The sequence below is a fragment of the Sus scrofa genome, chromosome 12 (genome assembly GCF_000003025.6).
Source record: "Sus scrofa isolate TJ Tabasco breed Duroc chromosome 12, Sscrofa11.1, whole genome shotgun sequence".
NCBI classification, from domain to species: Eukaryota; Metazoa; Chordata; class Mammalia; order Artiodactyla; family Suidae; genus Sus; species Sus scrofa.
The window spans coordinates 39705418-39717746 of record NC_010454.4 but is presented as its reverse complement, the minus strand read 5'-3'; the positions used below and the strand labels follow the sequence as shown (position 1 = coordinate 39717746).

Below are 12329 nucleotides of genomic sequence, written 5' to 3'. Positions count from 1 at the left end.
AGCTCATTCATTTGACTCTGATGAGAAGCTTAAAGGATAGAGCCTCTTCAAAAGTTGTTTTGAAATAACTGACATTTGGAAGTATTGAGAAAAGTTGAAAGGTCAAACTCTTTGCTTTCTTTTCCCTTGACATGTATTACTCAACTCATGCCTTCCTTAATAGTTTGTGTTGCCAGAAAGGAAGCTAGAAGTGGGTATTACTGAGTTAGTATACCAGTCGGCCCAGTCTCTGAAAGTTTGGTAAACTAACTTAGCTGTGTTTTCCAAGTCTTGGTAGTTCTTTACGTTGCTGCTGACAGTCAAAGCAATCCAGTCCAATAAAAGGGAATGTTGTATATGTTGGGCTAGCAGAAATAAGAAGTAAATGTAATCTTGAAGTTTATCTTATTCTCCCCTTTTTGATCCTGATTAGTGTGTGTGTGTGTGCGCGCGCGCGCACGTGCACTTTTTAGGTCCACACCTGCGGCATATGGAAGTTCCCAGGCTAGTGGTCAAATTGGAGCTGCAGTTGCCGGCCTACACCATAGCCACAGCAACGCCAGCTCCTTAACCCACTGAGCAAGGCCAGGGATCGAACCCTGATCTTCATGGATACTAGTTGGGTTTGTAACCCTCTGAGCCACAGTGGAACTCCTGGTCTTGATGAGGTGTCACAGATGTCTTTTTGTATATAAAGCTAATATAGCTTGAGCTTTTAAGTTTTTGTTAAAAGGATGAGTTTTTCCCTGATTGTTTTTCATTTGTTCACTGGGTTCTTGTGGCCACAGAACATGTTTGTAGAGTAGCTGTTTGCAAAGATGTAGTTACTGTAGAGAGCAAATACTTGTGGTACAGGTTTTCCTTGCACAGTATTTTTGACTTCTAGTTTTTCTTTCTGTAGTTACTTTTGATGACATTTTCTTACTACATTTCATCTGTAAGAGCTACAGCCTTTGAGGGAAGCCTAATTTTAAATAAGATTAAAAATTCTTTTTATGTGTTTTAGATTCTGGAAGTTACGGTCAATCTGGGGGTGAGCAGCAAAGGTAAAGTATATATACATTTTAGTAATGCCGTGAATGAGTAGAACTGAGAGCAAAAGATAAAAAGTCAGGTTTTCCTCTTGAGATTTGGAATCTTGACATCATAAAAAAGTTAAGTATTAGCTTGTCCAGGGGAAAGAGTTGGCCTGTGTATGTAAGTGCTGCGAAATATTTCTTTTTTATATTTCCTTTTTAAAAAGGCTGTTTGAATCAGTAAATATAGATGTTGCCTAGAGATTAAAATATATCTCACTGATATTGTAAAGATTGTTTCCTTTAGGAAAGTTTTTAAAAGAAACAGGTATTAAAAGGATTTAAGTAGTTGAACTGTAACAGCTTCTTAAAAAAGCATTTTATTTTTTTGACTGTATGTAATATGCTAATACGTTTTTCCTGGAGTGGATTTTTTTTGAAGCACTACGATAGAAGTGTTTAGCGTTTTTTTTAAAGATTCCTTAACCATGTTCACAATAAAAAAGTGTATTTTTATGTGAATATGTACAATGCAGTAGCATTTTCTTGGTTATTAGAAATAAAGCCTTCAACTTTTAACTGTAAATATTTTGCAGTTAAGTGTGAGATATTCAGAAGAGCCTCTCAGATATTTTATGTAATCAAGTTTTAAGCCTTATGTAAAAAACTGATTTGACTTTTTTATTTTCATAGGGTAGACCCTCATAGTAAGACAACTAACAAATATTTATTCAATGAAATATAGTAAAGAAATTCTGGTAGAATTTGATAGCTCTAAAATAAGGTTTTTTTGGCATTTTTTCTTTCCTTCGGCATATATTCAGAAGGTTTGTTTCTGACCTAAGGCTTATATGCTATAAAATTAAAGAAACTTAAAATATGAGGAAGCTACATTTATTTCATTCAGTCAGCAAACTGTATGCTAGGCTATGCTGTGACACTAGTGATACACTTTTATTCTACGATAGTATTCTGAAGACTTACATGCCTCTAATTACTGAGGCACTACAATTGGCCATTTAGTGCCACACTTTGCCTTTTTTAGGATGTCAAAGGCAAATTTAAGGCAAATGGTAGGAAGAAATTAATCAGTCAGAGTGTAGCTAAATTGATTAAAGCTCTAATTGAAAGAGTCATTATTTTTCTGCTTCAGGTATTTATTAATGGGTTTTGGTCCCAGTTGGTCGCTCCCCTCCGCCACTCTCTCCACCCCTTTAAACATAATTCTCTGGGATTTTCTAACTCTGGTGAAGTTTTGTTTATTTGTGGAAGAAGATTGTCAAAGCAAAACTCTTTTTTCTTTTCTTTTCTTTTTTTTTTTTTTTTTTTTTTTTTTTTGCTTTTTAGACCACACCTGAGGCATATGGAGGTTCCCAGGCTAGGGGTCCAGTTGGAGCCAGTGCCACAGCCATAGCAACATCAGATCCAAGCCGTGTCTGTGACCTACACCATAGCTCATGGCAGCATCAGATCCTTAACCCACTGATCGAGGCCAGGGTTCTAACCCTCAACCTCATGATTCCTAGTGGGATTTGTTTCCACTGCACCACGACGGGAACTCCCAAAGCAAAACTCTTGGTGTTTGTTTGGCATTTAAGAAGTCTGGGAATGTCTTCATTTATATCTTTGACAGCCTTTCACTTTAGACTCTGAGAGATTGGCAGATTGAAAATTTCTCACAGATTGAAAATTTCTCAGGAAAGAAGCCTGTATTTAAGTTGAAAGTTGAAAATGAAGATAGAAGTCTTTAAACTTTTTAATTCTAGCACACTTCTTTGAAGTAGTACGTTTTTCTTTTACAGTTATTCTTCCTATGGAAATCAAGGCAACCAAGGTTATGGACAAGCACCACAAGTAGGTTAAATATAAATTGAGTTCTTTATAAATAGTTAGTTATATCTTAAGTATATAATGACACTTGTATTTACCTAAATTTCAGGGCTATTCTGGCTATGGGCAGACTACTGATTCTTCGTATGGGCAGAACTATGGCGGCTACTCCAGTTACGGACAAAGCCAATCAGGTTGGATTGATGTGTTAAATTTGCTATTTTAGAAATTAAAAATCAGAGCCTTTTCTAAATGGTATATCCATCCAATTTTTAGGTTATTCGCAGCCCTACGGTGGTTATGAGAATCAAAAGCAGAGCTCATATGGCCAGCCATCCTATAATAACCAGGGACAGCAAAACACGGAATCATCAGGAGGGTAAGGAAACAGTAAAAGTATTAAGGTTGTGTTGGGCAATGGAAATAACACTTTGGGTATTAAAACAGGTTTCACTAACAAAGTCCTAGTTTAAATTTTTTTTTTTTTTTTTTTTCAGAAAAGTGTTGATGGAGTATGAATTTCAGAATTCAGTGTTATAAAGAATGTGGACAGGAATTCCCATTGTGGTTCAGTGGTTAACAAATCTGACTAGGAACCATGAGGTTGCGGGTTCTATCCCTGGCTTTGCTCAGTGGGTTAAGGATCTGGCGTTGCCATGAGCTGTGGTGTACGTCACGGATGCGGCTCGGGTCCTGCATTGCTGTGACTCTAGTATAGGCCAGTGGCTACAGCTCCGATTAGACCCTGGTCTGGGAACCTCCATATGCCACGGGTGCAGCCTTAGAAAAGACAAAAAGACAAAAAAAGAAAGGAATGTGGACATTGTCAGCACTGATGTTTTATTATTTTTATTTTTTTATTTCTTTTTGCCTTTTAGGGCCATACCTGCTACATATGGAAGTTCCCAGGCTCAGGGTCAAATTGGAGCTACAGCTGCCAGCCTACACTATAGTAACGTGGGATCCAAGCCATGTCTGTGACCTGTGCCAAAGCTCCCAGCAATGTCCAACTCTTAACCCACTGAGCGAGGGCAGGGATTGAACCTGCATCCTCGTGGATACTGGTCGGGTTCATAACCCACTGAGCCACAACGGGAATTCCCTGATACTTGATTCTTATGTGTTATTTATAAAAGTATTGTTTAGCTGTAAATGAGTGCACATGATTTAAATGTTAAAAAGTAAAATTTGGACCTTTGCTTTATACCTTGATGAAATAAAAACCTTCCTATAAAAGGAGACTTCTCAATGCTTACCTTTTATTTCCATTTTTTTATAATTATTATTACCTTTAATAATAGTTACAGATTAGGGTCACTGATGATTTTTTTATTTACTTTTATTTTTATTATTTATTTATTTATTGCTTTTTATGGCCACACCTGCGGCATATAGAAGTTGCCGTGCTAGGGGTTGAATTGGAGCTACAGCTGCCAGCTTATGCCACAGCCACAGCATTGTGGGATCTGAGCCATGTCTATGACCTACACCACAGCTCACGGCAGCACTGGATTCTTAACCCACTGAGTGGGGCCAGGGATTGAACTCATCATCATGGATACTAGGCGGGTTTGTTTCTGCTGAGCCACAATGGGAATTCCATCACTGATGATTTTTATTTTTCTCGTATTTTTAACATTTTCTGGAGTTCCCGTTGTGGCTCAGTGTTTAATGAACCTGACTAGGAACCATGAGGTTGCAGGTTAGATCCTTGGCCTCGATCACTGGGTTCAGGATCCGGCGTTGCCATGAGCTGTGGTGTAGGTTGCAGACGCGGCTCAGATCTGGCATTGCTGTGGCTCTGTTGTAGGCTGGCACCTATAGCTTCATTTGGACCCCTAGCCTGAGAACCTCCATATGCTGCGAGTGTAGCCCTAAAAAGACAAAAAAAAAAGTTTTCTACATAAACATACTATTTTGAAAATGTTTTTATAATCCACTTAATTTTATTGTACTTATAGTTGTACAATCATATTCACAACCTAATTTTAGAATATTTCCAGAGTTGCCCATGTGGTGTAATGGAAACGAATATAACTAGAATCCATGGGGATGTGGGTTTGATCCCTCACCTCACTTGGCGGGTTGAGGATCCCATGTTGCTGTGGCTGTGATGTAGGTCAGCAGCTACAGCTGATTCGACCCTTAGCCTGGGAACTTGCATGTACAGCTGGTGCGGCCCTAAAAAGCAAAAAAAAAAAAAAAAAGAATATTTCCATCCCAAACCTCCAGTCCACCCCTCCTTCCCCCCTGCTTATGCCCCTTGGTAACAATAAGTTTTTCCAAGTCTGAGTCTGTTTCTGTTCTGCGAATAAGTTCATTTGTATCCTTTTCTTTAGATTCCACGTGTAAGTGATGCAATGTTTGTCTAACTTTACTTAGTATGATAATTTTTAGGTCCATCCATGTTGCTGAAAATACCATTATTTCATTCGTTTTTATGGCTGAGTAATACTCCATTGTATATATGTACAACGTCTTGTTTATTAACTTCTCTGTCAATGGATATTTAGGTTGCTTCATGTCTTGGCTATTGTACATAGTGCTGCAATAAACATTGAAGTACCTGTATCTTTTTGAGTCATGGTTTTCTCTGGATAGATTCCCAGAGTGGGATTGCTGGATGATATGGTAGTTCTATTTTTAGTTTTTTGAGGAACCACCATACTTTTACATAGTGGTTGTACCAATTTACATTCCCACCAACAGCACAAGAGGGTTCCCTTTTCTGCACACCCTCTCCAGCATTATTGTTTGTAGATTTTTTTTTTTTTTTTTGGTCTTTTAGGGCCACACCCGTGGCATATGGGGGTTCTCAGGCTAGGGGTCCAATCAGAGCTACATCAGATCCTTAATCCACTGAGCAAGACCAGGGATCGAACCCATGTCCTCATGGATGCTAATCAGGTTTGTTAATCGCTGAGCCACAGTGGGAACTCTGTAGACTTTTTGATGATGGCCATTCTGGCTGGTGTAAGTTGGTACCTCTTAGTAGTTTTGATTTGCATTTCTCTAATAATTAGTGATGTTGAGCATATTTTCATGTGTATTTTGTCCATGCGTATGTCTTTGGAGAAATGTTTGTTATAAATCTGCCCCCTTTTTTTTTTTTTAAAGGGCTGCACATGTGGCATGTAGAAGTTCCCAAGCTAGGGGGTCAAATCAAAGCTGTAGCTGCCGGCCTATACCAGATCCTTAACCCACTGCATGAGGCCAGGGGTTGAAACCATGTCCTCATGGATACCAGTCAGATTTGTAGCTGAGCCACAATGGCAACTCCTAGATCTGCCGATTTTTTTGATAGGTTGTTGTTTTTTAAGATATTGAACTGCAGGAGGTTTTTATGTATTTTGGAGGTTGATCCCTTGTTAGTTGTTTCATTTGTAAATATTTTCTCACATTGTGTGTGTTGTCTTTTTGTTTTGTTTTTGGTTTCCTTTGCTGTGCAAAAACTTAGGTTTAATTAAGTCCCATTGGTTTATTTTTGTTTTTATTTTCATTACTCTAGGAGGTGGAGCTGAGAAGATACTGCTGTGGGTTATGTCAGAGAGTGTTCAGCATGTGTTTTTCTCTGAGTTTTATAGTATCCAGTCTTAAGTTTAGGTCTTTAATCCATTTTGAGTTTATTTTTTGTGTATGGTATTTATGTATATTCTTTTTTAAAAATTTCGTTCTTTTACATGTAGCCGTCCAGTTTTCCCAGCACCACTTACTGAACAGACCGTCTTTTCTCCATTGTAGATTCTTGCCTCCTTTGTCATAGATTAGTTGATCATAGGTGCATGGGTTTATTTCTGGGCTTTTTATCCTATTCTGTTGATCTGTATTTCTGTTTTTGTATGGCCACTTGCCATACAGTTTTGATAACTGTAGCTTTGTAGTATAGCCGTAAGTCAGGAAGCCTGAGTCCTCCAGCTCCATTTTTCTTTTTCTTTTTCTTTTTTTTTTTTTTTTGGTCTTTTCTAGGGCCACTCCCGTGGCATATGGAGGTTCCCAGGCTAGGGGTCTAATCCGAGCCACCGCCTACGCCAGAGCCACAGCAGCACGGATCTGAGCTGCATCTGCTATCTCCACCACAGCTCACAGCAATGCCAGATCCTTAACCCACTGAGCAAGGCCAGGGATTGGACCTGCAACCTCATGGTTCCTGGTTAGATTCGTTAACCACTGAGCCATGATGGGAACTCCTCCATTTTTCTTTCTCAGGATTGCTTTGGATTATTATTATTTTTTAATGGCAGCACCTGCAGCATATAGAAGTTCCAGGGCTGGATTTTTTTTTTTTTTTTTTTTTTTTTCTTTTCTTTTCTTTTCTTTTTGGCTGCCCCACTGCATATGGAGCTCTCAGGCCAGGGATCAGATGTGAGCCACAGTTGCAATCTGTATGTGACAGCGCTGGATCCTTAACCCACTGTGCTAGGCTGAAGATAAACCTGTGTTCTAGCACTCCAGAGATGCTGCTGATATTACTGCGCCAGAGCAGGTCTCCCTAAACCAAGGATTGAATCCAAGCCACAGCTCTGGCAACACTGGATCCTTTAACCCACTATGTTGGCCTGGGGATTGAACCCTTAACTCTGCAGCAACCCAAGCGGCTGCAGTTGGTTTCTTAACCCACTGTTCGATGGTGGGGACTCCTCCATTTTATTTTTTAACCATTTTAATGCATTATGTTTTCAGGGACAAAAATATTAAAGAAAAAAGTGCCAAAACCTACCCATATATTTTGGATACCCTAAAATATGTTTTGTTTGTTAATATAGATAGGTGAATGTTAACAGTTTTACAGGTCTTAGAGTTTTTAAAAATTTTTAGATTCGAGGAGTCTGCAGTTGTTATTCATTTTAATAATAGTAACTGACTTTTTACTGTGGTTTAAAATTTGTGAAATACTTTTGCATTCCCTAATTTAATTGATCCTGTTTTAAACACTATGAAAGTGTCAGAAATTATCATTGGTAAAGAGAAATTATCAGTCTTATTATAGACAGGATAGTGCTTTGAAAAATGGGTAGTGCTATATAGTACAGAGTGCTCTACCCAGTATTCTGTGGTGATCTATGTAGGAAAATAATCTGAAAGAGAATGGTTGTATGTATATATATATAACTGAATCACTTTGTTGAATAGCAAAAAGTATCGCAAACTCGTAAATCAAATTTATTGATACTGGAGTTCCCATCTTGGCGCAGCAGAAACAAATCTGACTAGGAACCATGAGGTTGAGGGTTTGATCCCTGGCCTCACTCAGTGGGTTAAGGATCCGGCGTTGCTGTGGGCCTGTGGTGTAGGTAGCAGATGCGGTTTGGATCTGGTGTTGCTGGGGCTCTTGCGTAGGCTGGCAGCAGCAGCTCAGATTAGACTCCTAGCCTGGGAACCTTCATATGCTGCGGGTGAGGCCCTAAAAAGACAAAAGACAAAAAAAAAAAAAAATTATTGTTCCTTTAATAAAACTTTAAAACATGAAAGAAAGAAAAGTGAGAGAGTTTCCACTGTGGCTCACCGGTGATGAATCCAATTAGTATCCATGAGGATGCAGGTTGGATCCCTGGCCTGGACTAGTGGGTTAAGGATCTGGCGCTGCACTGAGCTGTGGTATGGGTTGCAAATGCAGTGCAGATCCCACGTTGCTGTGGCTGTGCTGTAAGCTCCAGTTTTACCCCTAGCCTGGGAACTTCCATATGCTGCAGGTACAGCCCTTTAAAAAAAACAAACAGAAAAGTGCATAATGAAGTACAAATGTAGGGAATACATTATGTTAGAAGGCTCTTGAAGCCCTGCTGGTTAGTTTTCAATTTTAGGAGAATCTTTTTGTAAGAATCTATTTTTTGGAAATGTGACATATAAATGTGGGCCAAAGAGGAACATTAAATTTGGTTTGGTTTGATAGTCATTTTAAAGTGAAGTGCTAGGGTTCTGACCACTGTTGTGATATGTTTTGGATTTAGGGAATCTTTATTAGATTGTTTTGATCATTCGATGCAAAATAAGATGTGACTATTAAGTTGTGAAGCCTTATATTGGTCCCCCTTCTTTTTTTTTTTTTTTTTTTTTTTTTTTGTCTTTTGGTCCTTTTAGGGCCGCACCTGCGGCATATGGAGGTTCCCAGGCTAGGGGTTGAATCGATCTGTTGCTGCTGGCCTACGCCAGAGCCACAGCAACGCCAGATCAAAGCCACGTCTGTGACTGACACCACAGCTCATGACAACACCGGATCCTGAACCCACTGAACGAGGCCAGGGATCAAACCCACAATCTCATGGTTCCTAGTCTGATTCATTTCTGCTGCACCACACCACAGCTCACGACAACGCCGGATCTGTACCCACTGAACGTGGCCAGGGATCAACCCACAACCTCATGGTTCCTAGTCTGATTCATTTCTGCTGCACCACAATGGGAACTCTGCTCTTCTTTTCTTTTGAATAAACATTAGAACTCAATTCCAGTTAAGGTTTCAACGTTCCCATCCTGAGAGCAGGTAATTAATAGCCATATTGCTTAGAATATTCTCAGAATTCCCTGGTGGGGCAGTGGGTTAAGGATCCAGCGTTGTCACTGCTGTGGCCTAGGTTGCTGCTGTGGCAAGAGTTTGATCCCTGGCCCTGGAACTTTTGCATGCTGCAAGCACGGCCATAAAAAAAAAATGTTCTATTATCAAAGATGTTTAGAAGAATATATTATAGGTTCAAAGATAATTATAAGAAAATAGTCCCCAAAACATTATAATGTTATTAAAACTGAGATAGAGCCTTAAAATAAAACACTGAGATAGAGCCTTTTAGTGTAGCTGTTAAAAGTACTCAGCACTTGTCATGTTTGTTAAAGAGTCAGACATGTTACTGTATTTTACATCACCTTTAATTTTTTTTTTGTTTTTTTGTTTTTTTGCCTTTTCTAGGGCTGCTCCCATGGCATAGGGAGGTTCCCAGGCTAGGGGTCGAATCCAAGCTGTAGCCATCGGCCTATGCCAGAGCCACAGCAACTCGGGAACTGAGCCTTGTCTGCAACCTACACCACAGCTCATGGCAACGGCAGATCGTTAACCCACTGAGCAAGGCCAGGGGTCGAACCCGCAACCTCATGGTTCCTAGTTGGATTCGTTAACCACTGCGCCACAACGGGAACTCCCCACCTTTAATTTTTTTTAATTCAATGCGATGATAGAAACCATAGTGATTTTCTTGCTTCATGATAGTTTTAAAGGGTAGGTGTGGTTTTTCTCATAATGTGCCTTTTCAGTGATAGTAGAATTATTTTAAAATCATTTCATTGGTGATAGGTTTGTAGATGAAAGAGCTAAATAATTCCCACCGGAGGGAGTCGTGAATTTGAGGTCTAGCTGGGCAAGCCTCTCAGAGCAGTTAGTCTGTCAGCCTGCTGCGGTAGATGTAATCCTGCTGTAAATTGCTCACGTTCTTGATTTCTGTTTAGCCAAAGTGGAAGAGTGCCTTCATATGACCAGTCAGACTATGGTCAACAAGATTCATATAACCAGCAGTCAGGCTATGATCACCATCAAGGCTCATATGACGAGCAGTCAAATTACAATCAGCAGCATGATTCCTATAATCAAAACCAGCAGTCCTACCATTCACAAAGGGAAAATTACAGCCACCACACACAAGGTAAGATATGCTGACCTTTGTTATTTTTCTTTTTTCCCTCTCATAAATTGTCTGCTTATTGAGTTTTGTGTCAAAAGACCCACATAGAATTTCAACTGTTTATAAAAATTTGTAGTGGTATTGAATATTATGTTCTCTCTCATGTTTATCAGAACTAGTTTATTAGATTTCTATTTCTGAACTTCTTAGCGACCCCTGATGGTCACATGACTTTTTGCTGTCACATGAGTTTTTGAATTTCCTTTGTTGTCTCAATCAGCTGATTATTTGACAGTGCTGCTGCTCCCAGTTTTTTTGGTAGTGGTGGTGTATGTAATTTGAGGAAATTATGGTCCTATATTAGCTTTCTCTAATCTAATCTAAGAAGGACCAGTCATTCTTTTCCTCTGTATATACCACTGATATTTAGGAATCTCACTATGGCATGAAAATGAATGCTTTAAGGGCAGGAGTCTTAATTTATTCATCTATGGACCTGCTCAATAAATATTTGTTGAATAGTTGAAAATGAATAAGTGAATGAGTAAAAGTGGAAGCTCCTTCACTGGATATCTCCATTGAATAAACTTACTATGTCTTGCTTTGAAGATCCAGATAGTCCTTGTTCATGTTTGATTTGCATTTAAATATTTTTGATGTTAAAAAAATTGGAGTTCCTGTGGTGGTGCAGTGGTAACAAACCCGACTAGTATCCGTGAGGACGTGGGTTTAATTCTTGGCCTCACTCAGTGGGTTGGGGATCTGGTGTTTTTGTGAGCTGTGGTGCAGGCTGGCAGCTACAGCTCTGATTCGACCCCTATCCTGGGAACTTTTGTGCCACAGGAACAGCCCTAAAAAAACAAGAAAAAAAAGTAATAACTTTTAAGTAATTAGGGTATTCTTTTCATGTATTTCAGTTCTCATGTACTTTACTCAAACTATTCCATATCACCATCGCATCACGTGCTGGTATCTACATCACCTTTTTTTTTTTTTGCTATTTCTTTGGGCCACTCCCGCGGCATATGGAGGTTCCCAGGCTAGGGGTCTAATCGGAGCTGTAGCCACCAGCCTACGCCAGAGCCACAGCAATGCGGGATCTGAGCCGCGCCTGCAACCTACACCACAGCTCACGACAACGCCGGATCGTCAACCCACTGAGCAAGGCCAGGGACCGAACCCGCAACCTCATGGTTCCTAGTCGGATTCGTTAACCACTGCGCCACCATGGGAACTCCTACATTACCATTTTTGCTATCTGACTTTAGTAGAATGGAATCTGACCTAAATATAATGTTCAAATACATTTAACTCCAGATGGTATTATGTTGACTTGCATTTGAGTTTTGTGCGCATTTGCTACTTTCCGATGGTTACAGGTGACCAAAAGGGCCATTTATGTTTATGTGATAGGAAGCCTTTGTCAGAAATGTCAGTGTTTATGTATGTATGTATTCATTATCTTTTTTGTAGATGACCGTCGTGATGTGAGTAGGTATGGAGAAGATAATAGAGGATATGGCGGGTCACAGGGAGGAGGTAGAGGGCGTGGGGGATATGACAAGGATGGAAGAGGTCCTATGACAGGATCAAGGTAAGTATTCAGATAGAGATGTCTACATTTCTTCTCTTTTCTTTCTTTCTTCCTTTCTTACTTTTTTTTTTTGTTGTTGTTACTTAGCTGGTTTGATTCCATCATTTAATTTAGTTAAGAAGTCTAAAAAAGAATGATGCTGTAGAGAAGAGGACAGAAATTCAAATTTTATTTTCAGTCTTAGGATGTCATGTAAATCACCTCAGGATAGACTGTGTTAGTTTATGTGATATATATATAAAATATCAATGGCGAAAAGTCCCCTACTGTGGTGTGGTTAAGCCACATAACTGTGTTTTTCCT

General features: G+C 39.5%; 1 protein-coding gene across 1 annotated transcript in view; it reads left to right on the top strand.

The window, feature by feature from the left end:
• The window catches only part of TAF15 (TATA-box binding protein associated factor 15), a gene marked incomplete at its 5' end in the record, with an annotated part of 29591 nt that continues 18247 nt past the window's right edge, over window positions 986-12329 (top strand). The window contains 6 exon segments of the mRNA NM_001315764.1: window positions 986-1025; window positions 2798-2849; window positions 2935-3019; window positions 3102-3204; window positions 10260-10453; window positions 11906-12026. Coding sequence (NP_001302693.1) covers window positions 986-1025; window positions 2798-2849; window positions 2935-3019; window positions 3102-3204; window positions 10260-10453; window positions 11906-12026 — 595 coding nt within the window.